Raw genomic sequence first — 14,940 nt, forward strand, 5'->3', positions numbered from 1 at the left:
CTTTGAGCTAGCTGTGACCCCTAATGCTTGATCACATTAACATTCTTGCCTCCTAGTATATTCCATCAAAGATACCTTTTCCAAAATTACTCTCTATTAATATCTAGTTATGGGGAAAAAAATCAAAACCTTGCCTTTTGTTAAGAGACTGATCTAGAAAGGACCAGGTTGGTTTTTTTCTATCTCATTTCAGAATTCAACTGTGATGTTGGTTAATGTAAAAACAGTTGAATTCAAGTTTCAAAAGGCAAATGGCAGTGTTTCCTCAGGTACTAAGATTCCCTGGAATAGCCTATTTCATCTGAGTATCTGAGTATTTTGCCTGGGCGTCACAAAAAATGATTAATGACTATTTTCTCAAATTACCTCAAGGTACATAGCTAGTACCATCCTAGATACATAGAAATGAAGTTAATTCATTAAATACAGTGAATGCCTTAGGGAATTACAACTTCTCTCCCAGAATCCTGACTGAGAAGGAAGATATATCACAAAGAAGAAAAATTATTTATTGGCATAAGGCATAATGAAGAATTAAGTACGAAGCTTCTTTCTGCACGTAAATATTGTTTATATAAGACTTTGATTTTAAAAAGTGAATCCTCTCATATCTAAGACTTTAGAATAGTTGTTCAATATACTTTCTAAAAATGTAGTTTTGGTAGAGATAAATTAGTCCAGTCACATGAATTCTAGTTATCAGAGGGCTATGTCTCAGCATCAGCATATACAATAAGAACTTTGTCTTCCTTCATCTCCATGTGATTCTCTCTGATGAAAGGTATCTGGTATGCCTCAATATACAGGTCTCTCCTTTTGAGGTTGTATACTGACATTTGGGTACCAAGAGCTAATTTCAGGAAGTCAATGACCCTTCTTGTTGACACAATGATCACAGGACACCTGAATGCCAGATTGGGAATGACTCCACAGAAGACCTGGACTAGGCAGACTGCTTCCCTACATACACTATAGAACTTCCAGGAACATTAACTGAAATCAAGAACAACTAGCAATATAGTTATAACATAACTTGCACATTCTTGGAGTAATCTCAAAATAACATATATCTATTGGCCCAGTATTATAATTCTAAACAATAAAGTCAAACCTAAACTCTCATATTAAGTGATTATTTTTTAATATTCAGATGTGTAACATTAAATAACTCCACTATTTAATCGGTAAAATAGTTCTCTGTAAAACTCAGATATTTAAAAAGTCATAAAGTAGAAATAGAGTTTAGTCGTTTCTGCCTTCAAAATATTTTAGATTAGGGCGTTCTCTCTCTCATGCTTTATAGCAATGAACTTTGGAAGCTAAACTGTGTTACTTGCTTGGAAACCTGAGTGGCTTTCTGAAAAAAACAGGGGATCTTAGAGCCCAAACTTTTTGCAACACATTGTATCCCAGTTCTTCAGTCATCATCTATGCTATCTAAAAGTCTGGCATTTAGAGCATAAAAATTTTCTTTCATTCATGTTACTGAATATCTGCCCTCTAAAAACTTCTCAGCAATCGTTAAAGTACCTGCCACATTAAAGTACCTGGACAGTTAACAGCTCATCAACTTTGTCCTATAATTAAGCTAGATCAAATGACAGCAAAGTAATTAGACTGGTGGGTCTAAAAGTACGGTTCCTGAAACACTGCTGCATCAGCATCACTTGATACCTGGCTAGAAACGCATATTTTCAGGCTCCATCCTAGAATTAGAAATTCTAGGGGCTCAGCATCTGTGTTGTTTTTTTTTTCTTTTCCCGGTACGTGGGCCTCTCACTGTTGTGGCCTCTCCTGTTGCGGAGCACAGGCTCCGGACGCGCAGGCTCAGCGGCCATGGCTCACGGGCCCAGCCGCTCCGCGGCATGTGGGATCTTCCCGGACCGGGGCACGAACCCGTGTCCCCTACATTGGCAGGCGGACTCTCAACCACTGCGCCACCAGGGAAGCCCAGCATCTGTGTTCTAACAAACCCTTCCAGGGATTACGATGCCTGCTAAATTTGAACAGCACTGATCTAAACCACACCAAAGAAGTCCTTCTGCAGAATAGATCTCACAGATCTTTTTTAAACTTTTGCTCTTAGCATTCCATAAGAACTTGTTTTTTTGTTAACTGCTAATAGAAAGCATCAATTATATTAGTTAATATCCTACAAAGTTTCACATGACAAATTTCTCACAAACTTGAAGGTATTATGAAAAAGTGTGCTTTTCTATGCTTTCCCACCCCTCAACCTCACCCAACTAACAAGTGAGTTTTATATTTCTATTTCTGTAGGCAATTAAGAAGCTCTAAAAAAGTTCAGTTTTCAATTACAATAGCCTGACTCAATCAGAATTTTGGAGGGTAGATCTAATTTCTTTTTCCCTACTCCCCTAACTATTTGGTGTTTTTAGTTTAACAATTATTTTTATAATTTAAAAAAATGTTCATTTAGGGCAATTCAAAATATACTAAAAAGCAGGTATTACCCATAATCTCATCATACCCAGAGTTAATAGCATTTTTAGGCTTATTCAGGAACTTCCTAAAAGTCAAAGCTATATACTGATTTCTTATAAATGTATATATAAACATCCATTTCAAGGCTATTAATCTATTTTTATGTCATGAACTATATCATCTTCATTACTAAAGCTTTACCATTCGCTTTCATATGATTAGACAGAGTCCACTTTCACCTGTTGCCTTTATCAAAGACATTTCAGTCATTCTCACCGATATATTTTTCAAGATAAACTTTTAAATCATGTTTCCATGATATAAAAATTTTTACTGGAATTTCATTGTCTATGCATTAATTAGAAATGAGCTGACATTTTTCACTGCCTTCCCATTTAAGACATGGGACTTCTCCCTTATCCTAGTTTTCCTTTATTCTTTCTTGCCATAGTTTTGTAATTTTATTTTATACAGTCTTGCATGTTTCTTATTAACATTAATCCTAGGCAGTTTATTCACATTATATACATTATATTATTGTGAAAGGGACTTTTTTCTATTATATTTTTAAACTAGTCTTAGTTGATGGTTGGGATACCTCGAGGTTAAGTAGGGTTAACTCACTAAAGAAAATAAACACTTGTGGTATATACCATTTTGCAGGTTTAAGAAACAGATATGGGACTATCATAAAAGTGTCTCTGAAAGGTTGCTTCTCTGCTATATAGTAATTATCTTTATTTATATCTTCACAGAAATAGAAACAACGAATAAATAAATAAGCCTTGTTACAGCAGTAACATAAGAATAAAGGGCAAATAGGAGATACAGGAATGAAACCAGAAAGGAACACCTACAAAAAACAGGCCCTTCGGGGGAAAGGGGGAAGATGGCGGAAGAGTAAGATGCGGAGATCACTTTCCTCCCCACAGATACATCAGAAATACTTTTACACGTGGAACAACTCCTACAGAACACCTACTGAACGCTGGCAGAAGACCTCAGACCTCCCAAAAGGCAAGAAACTCCCCACGTACCTGGGTAGGGCAAAAGAAAAAACTGAGACAAAAGAATAGGGATGAGACCTGCACCAGTGGGAGGGAGCTGTGAAGGAGGAAAGGTGTCCACACGGAAGCCCCTTTGCGGGCGGAGACTGCGGGTGGCAGAGGGGGGAAGCTTCAGAGCCACGAAGGAGAGCGCAGCAACAGGGGTGCGGAGGGTAAAGCGGAGAGATTCCTGTAAGAGGATCGGGGCCGACCAGCACTCATCAGCCCAAGAGGCTTGTATGCTCACCCGCCAGGGCGGGTGGGGGCTGGGAGCTGAGGCTCAGGCTTCAGTTGGATCGCAGGGAGACGACTGGCGGCGAGAACACAGCCTGAAGGGGTTAGTGCACCACGGCTATCCGGGAGGGAGTCCGGGGAAAAGTCTGGACCTGCTGAAGAGGCAAGAGACTTTTTCTTCCCTCTTTGTTTCCTGGTGCGCAGGGAGAGGGGATTAAGAGCACTGCTTAAAGGAGCACCAGAGACCTGCACGAGCCGCGGCTATCAGCGCGGACCCCAGAGATGAGCATGAGACACTAAGGCTGCTGCTGCCGCCGCCACCAAGAAGCCTGTGTTCGAGCACAGGTCACTATCCACACCTCCCTTCTGGGGAGCCTGTGCACCCCGCCACTGCCAGGGTCCCGGGATCCAGGGACAACTTCCCCGGGAGAATGCACGACGCGCCTCAGGCTGGTGCAACGTCCTGCTGGCCTCTGCAGCCGCAGGCTCGCCCCGCACTCCATGCCCCTCCCTCCCCCCGGCCTGAGTGAGCCAGAGCCCCCGACTCAGCAGCTCCTTTAACCCCGTCCTTTCTGAGCGAAGAACAGATGCCCTCCGGGGACCTACACAGAGAGTCGGGGCCTAATCCAAAACTGAGCCCCAGGAGCTGTGCCAACAAAGAAGAGAAAGGGAAATCTCTCCCAGCAGCCTCAGAAGCAGCCGATTAAATCTCTGCAATCAACTTGATGTACCCTGCATCGGTGGAATACCTGAATAGACAACGAATCATCCCAAATTGAGGAGGTGGACTTTGAGAGCAAGATTTATTATTTTTTGCCCTTTTCCTCTTTTTGTGAGTGTGTATGTGTATGCTTCTGTGTGAGATTTTGTCTGTACAGCTTTGTTTCACCATTTGTCCTAGGGTTCTATCCATCCATTTTTTTTTTTGACTTAAAAAAATTTTTTTTCTTAATAATTATTTTTTATTTTAATAACTTTATTTTATCTTACTTTATTTTATTTTATCCTCTTTCTTTCTTATTTTCTTTCCTTCTTTCTTCCTTCCTCCCTCCCTCCTTCCCTCCTTTCTACTTTGGCTCCCTTTTATTATGAGCCATGTGGATGAAAGGCTCTTGGAGCTGCAGCCAGGAGTCAGTGCTGTGCCTCTGAGGTGGAAGAGCCAAGTTCAGGTCACTAGTCCACAGAAGACCTCCCAGCTACACGTAATATCAAATGGCAAAAATCTCCCAGAGATCTCCATCTCAACACCAACACCCAGCTTCACTCAATGAACAGCAACCTACATTGCTGGACACCCTGTGCCAAATAAATAGCAAGACAGGAACACAATCCCACCCATTAGCAGAAAGGCTGCCTAAAATCATAATAAGGCCACAGACACCCCAAAACACACCACCAAACATGTACCTGCCCACCAGAAAGACAAGATCCAGCCTCATCCACCAGAACACAGGCACTAGTCACCTCTACCAGGAAGTCTACACAACCCACTGAACCAACTTTAGCCACTGGGGACAGACACCAAAAACAACAGGAACGACAAACCTGCAGCCTGCGAAAAGGAGACCCCAAACACAGTAAGGTAAGCAAAATGAGAAGACAGAAAAACACACGGCAGATGAAGGAGCAAGATAAAAACCCACCAGACCTAACAAATGAAGAGGAAATAGGCAGTCTACCTGAAAAAGAATTCAGAAAAATGATACTAAAGGTGATCCAAAATCTTGGAAACAGAATAGAGAAAATGCAAGAAACATTTAACAAGGACCTAGAAGAACTAAAGAGTAAACAAGTAATGATGAACAACACAATAAGTGAAATTAAAAATACTCTAGAAGGGATCAATAGCAGAATAACTGAGGTAGAAGAACAGATAAATGACCTGGAAGATAAAATAGTGGAAATAACTACTGCATAGCGTAATAAAGAAAAAAGAATCAAAAGAACTAAGACAGTCTCAGAGACCTCTGGGACAACATTAAACGCACCAACATTCAAATAATAGGGGTCCCAGAAGAAGAAGGGAAAAGGAAAGGGACTGAGAAAATATTTGAAGAGATTATAGTTGAAAACTTCCCTAATATGGGAAAGGAAATAGTTAATTAAGTCCAAAAAGCACAGAGAGTCCCATACAGGATAAATCCAAGGAGAAACACGCCAAGACACATATTAATCAAACTGTCAAAAATTAAATACAAAGAAAACATATTAAAAGCAGCAAGGGAAAAACAACAAATAACACACAAGGGAATCCCCATAAGGTTAACAGCTGATCTTTCAGCAGAAACTCTGCAAGCCAGAAGGAACTGGCAGGACATATTGAAAGTGATGAAGGAGAAAAACCTACAACCAAGATTACTCTACCCAGCAAGGATCTCATTCAGATTTGATGGAGAAATTAAAACCTTTACAGACAAGCAAAAGCTGAGAGAGTTCAGCACCACCAAACCAGCTTTACAACAAATGCTAAAGGAACTTCTCTAGGCAAGAAACACAAGAGAAGGAAAAGACCTACAATAACAAACCCAAAACAATTAAGAAAATGGGAATAGGAACATACATATCGATAATTACCTTAAATGTAAATGGATTAAATGCTCCCACCAAAAGACACAGACTGGCTGAATGGATATGAAAACAAGACCCGTATATATGCTGTCTACAAGAGACCCACTTCAGACCTAGAGACACATACAGACTGAAAGTAAGGGGATGGAAAAAGATATTCCATGCAAATGGAAACCAAAAGAATCTGGAGGATCAATTCTCATATCAGACAAAATAGACTTTAAAACAAAGACTATTAGAAGAGACAAAGAATGACACTACATAATGATCAAGGGATCGATCCAAGAAGAAGATATAACAATTGTAAATATTTATGCACCCAACATAGGAGCACATCAATACATAAGGCAAATACTAACAGCCAGTAAAGGGGAAATCGACAGTAACACATTCATAGTAGGGGACTTTAACTCCCCACTTTCACCAATAGACAGATCATCCAAAATGAAAATAAATAAGGAAACACAAGCTTTAAATGATACATTAAACAAGATGGACTTGTTTGATGTTTGGTATTTATAGGACATTCCATCCCAGAAAAACAGAATACACATTTTTTCAAGTGCTCATGGAACATTCTCCAGGATAGATCATATCTTGAGTCACAAATCAAGCCTTGGTAAATTTAAGAAAATTGAAATTGTATCAAGTATCTTTTCTGACCAGAACGCTATGAGATTAGATATCAATTACAGGAAAAGATCTGTAAAAAACACGAACACATGGACGCTAAACAATACATACTTAATTATGAAGTGATCACTGCAGAAATCAAAGAGGAAATCAAAAAATACCTAGAAACAAATGACAATGGAGACATGACGACCCAAAACCTATGGGATGCAGCAAAAGCAGTTCTAAGAGGGAAGTTCATAGCAATACAATCCTACCTTAAGAAACAGGAAACATCTCGAATAAACACCTAACCTTGCACCTAAAGCAATTAGATAAAGAAGAACAAAAACTCCCCAAAGTTAGCAGAAGGAAAGAAATCATAAAGGTCAGATCAGAAATAAATGAAAAGGAAATGAAGGAAACGAGAGCAAAGATCAATAAAACTAAAAGATGGTTCCTTGAGAAGGTAAACAAAATTGATAAACCATTAGCCAGACTCATCAAGAAAAAAAGGGAGAACTGAAATCAATAGAATTAGAAATGAAAAAGGAGAAGTAATAACTGACACTGCAAAAATACAAAGGATCATGAGAGATTACTACAAGCAACTCTATGCCAATAAAATGGACAACCTGGAAGAAAGGGACAAATTCTTAGAAAAGCACAGCCTTCTCAGACTGAAGCAGGAAGAACTAGAAAATATGAACAGACCAATCACAAGCACTGAAATTGAAACTGTGATTAAAAATTTTCCAACAAACAAAAGCCCAGGACCAGATGGCTTCACAGGCGAATTCTATCAAACATTTAGAGAAGAGCTAACACCTATCCTTCTCAAACTCTTCCAAAATATAGCAGAGGGAGGAACACTCCCAAACTCATTCTACGAGACCACCATCACCCTGACACCAAAACCAGACAAAGATGTCACAAAGAAAGAAAACTACAGGCCAATATACTGATGAACATAGATGCAAAAATCCTCCACAAAATACTAGCAAACAGAATCCAACAGCACATTAAAAGGATCCTACACCATGATTAAGTGGGGTTTATTCCAGGAATGCAAGGATTCTTCAATATACGCAAATCAATCAATGTGATAAACAATTTTAAGAAATTGAAGGAGAAAAACCATATGATCATCTGAATAGATGCAGAGAAAGCTTTCAAGAAAATTCAACACCCATTTATGATAAAAATCCTGCAGAAAGTAGGCATAGAGGGAACTTTCCTCAACATAATAAAGGCCATATATGACAAACCCACAGCCAACATCATCCTCAATGGTGAATAACTGAAAGCATTCCCACTAAGATCAGGAAGAAGACAAGGTTGCTCACTCTCACCACTCTTATTCAACATAGTTTTGGAAGTTTTAGCCTCAGCAATCAGAGAAGAAAAGGAATCCAAATCGGAAAAGAAGAAGTAAAGCTGTCACTGTTTGCAGATGACATGATACTATACATAGAGAATCCTAAAAGATGCTACCAGAAAACTACTAGAGCTAATCAATGAATTTGGTAAAGTAGCAGGATACAAAATTAATGCACAGAAATCTCTGGCATTCCTATACACTAATGATGAAAAATCTGAAAGTGAAATCAAGAAAACACTCCCATTTACCATTGCAACAAAAAGAATACAATATCTAGGAATAAATCTACCTAAGGAGACAAAAGACCTGTATGCAGAAAATTATAAGACACTGATGAAAGAAATTAAAGATGATACAACTAGATGGAGAGACATACCATGTTCTTGGATTAGAAGAATCAACATTGTGAAAATGACTACACTACCCAAAGCAATCTACAGATTCAATGCAATCCCTATCAAACTACCACTGGCATTTTTCACAGAACTAGAACAAAAAATTTCACAATTTGTATGGAAACACAAAGGACTCCGAATAGCTAAAGCAATCTTGAGAACGAAAAACGGAGCTGGAGGAATCAGGCTCCCTGACCTCAGACTATACTACAAAGCTACAGTAATCAAGACAGTATGGTACTGGCACAAAAACAGAAAGATAGATCAATGGATCAGGATAGAAAGCCCAGAGATAAACCCACGCACATATGGTCACCTTATCTTTGATAAAGGAGGCAGGAATGTACAGTGGAGAAAGGACAGCCTTTTCAATAAGTGGTGCTGGGAAAACTGGACAGGTACATGTAAAAGTATGAGATTAGAACACTCCCTAACACCATACACAAAAATAAGCTCAAAATGGATTAAAGACCTAAATGTAAGGCCAGAAACTATCAGACTCTTAGAGGAAAACATAGGCAGAACACTATGACATAAATCACAGCAAGATCCTTTTTGACTCACCTCCTAGAGAAATGGAAATAAAAACAAAAATAAACAATGGGACCTAATGAAACTTAGAAGCTTTTGCACAGCAAAGGAAACCATAAACAAGACCAAAAGACAACCCTCAGAATGGGAGAAAATATTTGCAAATGAAGGAACTGACAAAGGATTAATCTCCAAAATTTACAGAAAACGCTTGCTGACCCCTGCCTGAATAATGGTGTCTTTTACATGTCCTTAATGAAGCAGAAGTATAAACTAGTTACCTTATATGTACAGATAGTCAACTTCCTCTTCCTGGTTTCAGTATTTCTCTGCAGCAATGTATTACACATCTGGAAAACCTGCTGCATGACAGCATCTTGTCTCAGGTCATCGCGGCCCTTCAGAATAATCAAAACACAAATAACTAAGTGTAGTTCATTTTCTTTATTATAAAATCACACGAAGAGTCATCCGAGGACAGCCAAAGGGAACTTAGAAATCAATCCGAGGATTGTGCTCCTCATAATAGTCTCTTAAATAATTAAGACCTAATACTATTCTTTCATTTAGAATAAGCTATACCACTGGGTAGGCAGACCAATTTAGAAATAAGAAGTTTCCCCCCACTTGCTGCTCTTGTAATTAAAATAATTGGAATCCCTCCACTTGAGGGCACACTGTAAAATACAAGTGTAGAAGAGCACTGTTGTTCCTCTACTACTTCCCAGCAAGGCCCAAAGAGCTTAAGAGCAGAGTAAGGGAGGAATGCTGTTGCTTTCTGATACATTTAATAGCACTTAGCACAGTGCCAGACTCAGGATATTGAGGCAAGGGCCTTCAACTTGAACTATTCAAAAAAATAAGCTACACTCACCAGAAATCTTTTTTCCCATAACAAGCAGGTTGATTGTTAATCTCATCATGTCTGTACATGTTAAAAGTATTCTTTTACTTCAACCAACTATTATAATAAGGCTGGTCTTTCAGAGAGACAAAAAAATGAGGAAAAGCATTCTGCTTCTAGAAAACAATATATTTCTAGTTTATGTTTTCCTTATTCAGAATAAAAATAAAGACCCAGGGCTTCCCTGGTGGTGCAGTGGTTGAGAGTCCGCCTGCCGATGCAGGGGACATGGGTTCGTGCCCCGGTCCGGGAGGATCCCACGTGCCTCGGAGTGGCTGGACCCGTGGGCCATGGCCACTGGGCCTGCGCGTCCGGAGCCTGTGCTCCGCAATGGGAGGGGCTGCAGCGGTGAGAGGCCCGCGTACCGCAAAAAACAATAAAAAAATAAAGACCCAAAGTAGGAAGAAAATATCAACTAAAGTTTTCTATTTGACTTTTTTCATTAACAACAAAAGGAAAATCTCACCTTGACAAGCTGTCTCCTTTCCTTGCCATCAGAACCCAAACAATCTATTATTTTTGGTAAATTTAAACCTCCTGCTAAACGAAATTCTGCTTTAAATGACTGTATAGTCACCAGATTTCCATATTCCCCTGTGGGGTCGACCTAATAAAATGTATAAATATGACAATAGCTCAGATACACAATTTGCATTTAAAGAAAAATGAATTATAAATGACAATTTTAATATTAAACAGAGGAATGAATGACAATGTGCTGTTGGTTAAGAACTGAAGTGGTAACTTTATAAATGAAAGAAAGAAGATCTGACATTGGAAAGGCTTTAAAAACTGACATAGATAAAATTTACCTCCCTAAACATCTCTTAATAAAAGTAGGGCATACAAAGTTAGAATAGTGTTACTGAAAAACTACTGAAAAACCCTGGTTTGGGTCTTGCCACTGACCTGTATATGTTAAGTCATCTGTATAAATTAAGTCATCTCCTCACAAAAACAAGGTAAATTTTAGAAAAATATGGAGAGGAGTTTTCTTGGTTGTAATTGCTAAATCTGGCATTTTCAGGAAATATTCAGTTAAATAATTTGCTGATAGGTTAATCCACATGATGAAGCTACATTGCAAATCAAACAACTACAGATATTAAACACTAAACTACAAACTCAAAGGAGAGATTTTACAATGTAGTTAAAAACATCATTTTCTAAACTGTAACCTTTATCATTACATATATCCCTGGCAACACCGTACTTCTAACAATAAAAGACCATCAGGACATAGCTGAAAGTGTCATGTATATTATAGTCAATTTAATATTGTAATACATATTGTATTATTTAATACCGTAATACATCACAGTCAATACATTCTAATGCATACAGAATTTTAAAAACCAGTATAAAACAATTAGGGACTTTCTTGCTCAGTTAAAACTTAATTTTGGCATAAACACATGAAATCTTTCCTTCTTCTGGCCAATAAAAATAAGTCTATAGACTTCTTCATAAGAAAGATGAAAGCTGTAAAAATGAAGGCAAAAGAAAAGAAAGCAGGAGAGGACTTTATATATTTTAATTCTTGGGCAAAGGGAATCCAATAAAGAAAAAAAACTATAGGCTGTGGTCCAGTGGCTGAGAATCCACCTTCCAATGCAGGGGATGTGGGTTCGATCCTTGATTGGGGAACTAAGATCCCACATGCCATGGGGCAACTAAGCCCACACACTCTAGAGTCTGCGTGCCACAACTAGAGAGCCTGTGCACCGGGACTAGAGAGAAGCCCACACTCCGCAATTAAGAGCCTGCGTGCCACAAAGAAAGATCCCGCATGCCACAACTAAGACCTGATGCAACCAAATAAATAAATATTAAAAATAAAACAAACTATAGGTTGAAACAAGTGAAGCTGCCAATATTTAACCAATTTTGACCTACAAAAAAAGGCTATTTCAAATGGTTTAACCTACTAAAGAGTAATTTAGCTTAATTAAAAAATCAGGGGCTTCCCTGGTGGCACAGTGGTTGAGGGTCTGCCTGCCAATGCAGGGGACACGGGTTCGAGCCCTGGTCTGGGAGGATCCCATGTGCCGCGGAGCAACTAGGCCCGTGAGCCACAATTACTGAGCCTGCGCGTCTGGAGCCTGTGCTCCGCAACAAGAGAGGCCGCGATAGTGAGAGGCCCGCGCACCGCGATGAAGAGTGGCCCCCACTTGCCGCAACTAGAGAAAGCCCTCGCACAGAAACGAAGACCCAACACAGTCAAAAAATAAATAAATTATTTAATTAAAAAATAATCAAAACAGTTAATGGTAGATTACCTTAATTTCCATAGTAGGAACAACAACATCTTCTAAATTTTTAAGTTTGATAATGGGCTGGTCTGCCGGAATACTTATGCCTTCTGTATTTAAAATAAAGAGGTTTCAGTGACAACTGCAAATTGAGGAATAGTACTGAAGGTAAAGCAGGAGAATTCAGCAGGTACCATAAACCCAAACTGTGGCTAATCTGTGGTTCAGGCCCTGATTTAGAAATGAAGACCAAGAGCTCAGGACACAATGCCACTCAGGGTCAGGGCATAACAATGGTTAACATGGCTTACAAATGAATTTGCAGGTTACCTGGCGCGGGTAACTAGACCAGATTTACCTGAGGGGTCAAATCGAGCAACTTAAGATAATTATATACAGTGTAAATAGCACATAGATAATGTACTCCTGTCATATTACTATTAAATCTGACTAAAGGACATGACAATAGTCTTTGTTTGCTTAGAGAGGAACACTATGAGAAGCCTCATTCTTATTTTAAAATAATACAAATTTAAATGTGAAGATATGATTCTGAACAGAAAAAAGAATACAATTATTAAAGTATGGGGAGAGAGATACAAATAACCAAATATTATAGCAGCTTATAATTATTTAAATAGACACAGCAAGAAGAATAATGGAGAAAATGATAAGGTCTTCCCATTTTTAAGTCCTAGAGTGCAGTCACCTATTATCAGTTCCACAAAAAGATATTAAGTAAAAAAGTGACTGGAGGGGTGTTGAAGCTATTATACAAAAATTAAGTTTTGAATCATGTGTAAGTTGTAATCATCAGGACATTCACATCTATAATTAATGTGTGTGAGTTGAACAGATTTACATTATTAAGCTCTATAATTAATACATCCCTACAGAGAATAACACAGCAAGAAGGCAACACTCATTCTTTCAAACTGCATACTTCTCTGAGTCTTCCACTGAGTGGCATCTAAATTTGCTAGTATAATGTAAGCATCACAAAGTGCCTCAACACTTCTGACCATCTGAGGTCTCCTGCTTCTCATAGTACGTATTATTTTGTTTGCAGCCTCGGTTCGATCCTATTAATAAAAAACAAACAAAAAATATTACATAAGCAAATACCCAAGACTTAAACTTTTCAGAGTTATAATAACAAAAGGAAAAGTAATTTATGCACAAAGCTAGACAATGGAAGGACTATAATCCCTCAGAGACCAAGTCATCTTATTATGAATGAAATACATCAAAGATATAATAATCTCAAGAGTAAATGACTTGGGTGCCTTGTAAAATTTATTTTTTCTTTGCTCATTGCTCTGAGGAAAAAAGGTAAAAATACTTTTGGTATTTCTTATGCTTTGAGAAATATTCAGGAGTTTTCAACCAATTTTAGGTAGCATCACAATAACAAAGGATTTACAATCTGAATACTGTCAAGAACACACACTCCTAGAATTCCTGAGACTTAAGAAAGGAATATTTTGGGAAAAAATGAATATTACAGTTCAAAAAGGTATGCATGTTCAATCCAGATACCTCATCAAGCTGAGAGCTTTGTTTAGGTGCATTTTTAGTTATTCTACTCCTTCTTGCTGCCTCTGGTTTGGTCAAAAATTCATCTTTGTTTGCATTTGCTAAAGCCAGTATAATAAACAAAGTATGATGAGGGTGATCCATTGAAATTCTAGAGATGAGCTGTCATAAAATTAAGAACTGTTAGTTTTATGGAAACCAAAAAAAAAGAAAATCCATAACCTTTTAAATTTTGCTTAACATTAAGATATGTGTTACTGTACTAGATGCTGCCGTGGGTGGACTGTGTGAGTATGGGTATGTATGAGAGAGAGAGAGACAGAAGTACATGAGGAATAAGAAAGAGAAAGAAATTGAGTAACTTATGTGGAGCATGAGAGGAGACAAAAGGGAATCTTTATTCTTGCCCTCATATATATATATATATATATATATATAGCATAATAAATATGAGTGACTAAACTTTTTTTGTATTGCCACTTCCTGGAGTGGAACAGTAGTATATAATAATATAAAAGAAAAGCAACTGTGGTTTGATTTTCAGGTTTACTTACATTATTGAGGACTTCATGAAATCCTAGGCCTCCCATCATCTTAGTCCCCATTCTAGCAGCCAATTGGTACATAAGAGGCAAAAATTTATATGATGGAATCTTCATTCCATCTCTCTACCATTAAAAAGAACACAAAATTAAAAAAACAATGCATTTCAAATAGTCTCACAACTAAGCAAATAAATTATTCTAAGAAAATGCTCCTCTACTAGTGTAATCATCTAGCAGATATTAAATAAAATTTCACTAATCACATATTTTTACTTATCATTTATCTTAAAGTCTAGATTGATTCACTGGTCAGTCATAATATTTGAACCTAAATCAAACTGTATTCAGAACTGGAATACTTGGCACTGCTCATATTCCAGTGAATCCAAGGAGAACAAATGTGGATCTAAGGACTATTGTAATCTTGACTCCTGAGAAGTCAGTGTGAATAACAGGGAATAACTATTTTTCCCTACATGCTAAAAGTAACA

General features: G+C 38.1%; 1 protein-coding gene across 4 annotated transcripts in view; it reads right to left on the reverse strand.

Annotated features, from left to right (window-relative positions):
* Positions 1-14,940, reverse strand: part of ATM (ATM serine/threonine kinase) — a 140,723-nt gene that overhangs the window by 20,130 nt on the left and 105,653 nt on the right. For 3 of the 4 annotated variants that reach the window (XM_027082394.1, XM_027082395.1, XM_027082393.1), the window contains 6 exons: positions 14,459-14,572; positions 13,908-14,066; positions 13,312-13,450; positions 12,396-12,478; positions 10,583-10,723; positions 9,494-9,610 (listed from right to left, as the gene is read on the reverse strand). In XM_027082394.1, the coding sequence (XP_026938195.1) occupies positions 9,494-9,610; positions 10,583-10,723; positions 12,396-12,478; positions 13,312-13,450; positions 13,908-14,066; positions 14,459-14,572 (753 nt within the window). Of the gene's footprint in view, positions 1-9,493; positions 9,611-10,582; positions 10,724-12,395; positions 12,479-13,311; positions 13,451-13,907; positions 14,067-14,458; positions 14,573-14,940 lie in introns of those variants that run through there. The other variant, XR_003427832.1, reaches the window with a different exon arrangement.

This window comes from Aethalodelphis obliquidens, unplaced genomic scaffold, assembly GCF_003676395.1.
Source record: "Aethalodelphis obliquidens isolate GAN/ISIS:26980383/991018 unplaced genomic scaffold, ASM367639v1 scaffold46, whole genome shotgun sequence".
NCBI classification, from domain to species: Eukaryota; Metazoa; Chordata; class Mammalia; order Artiodactyla; family Delphinidae; genus Aethalodelphis; species Aethalodelphis obliquidens.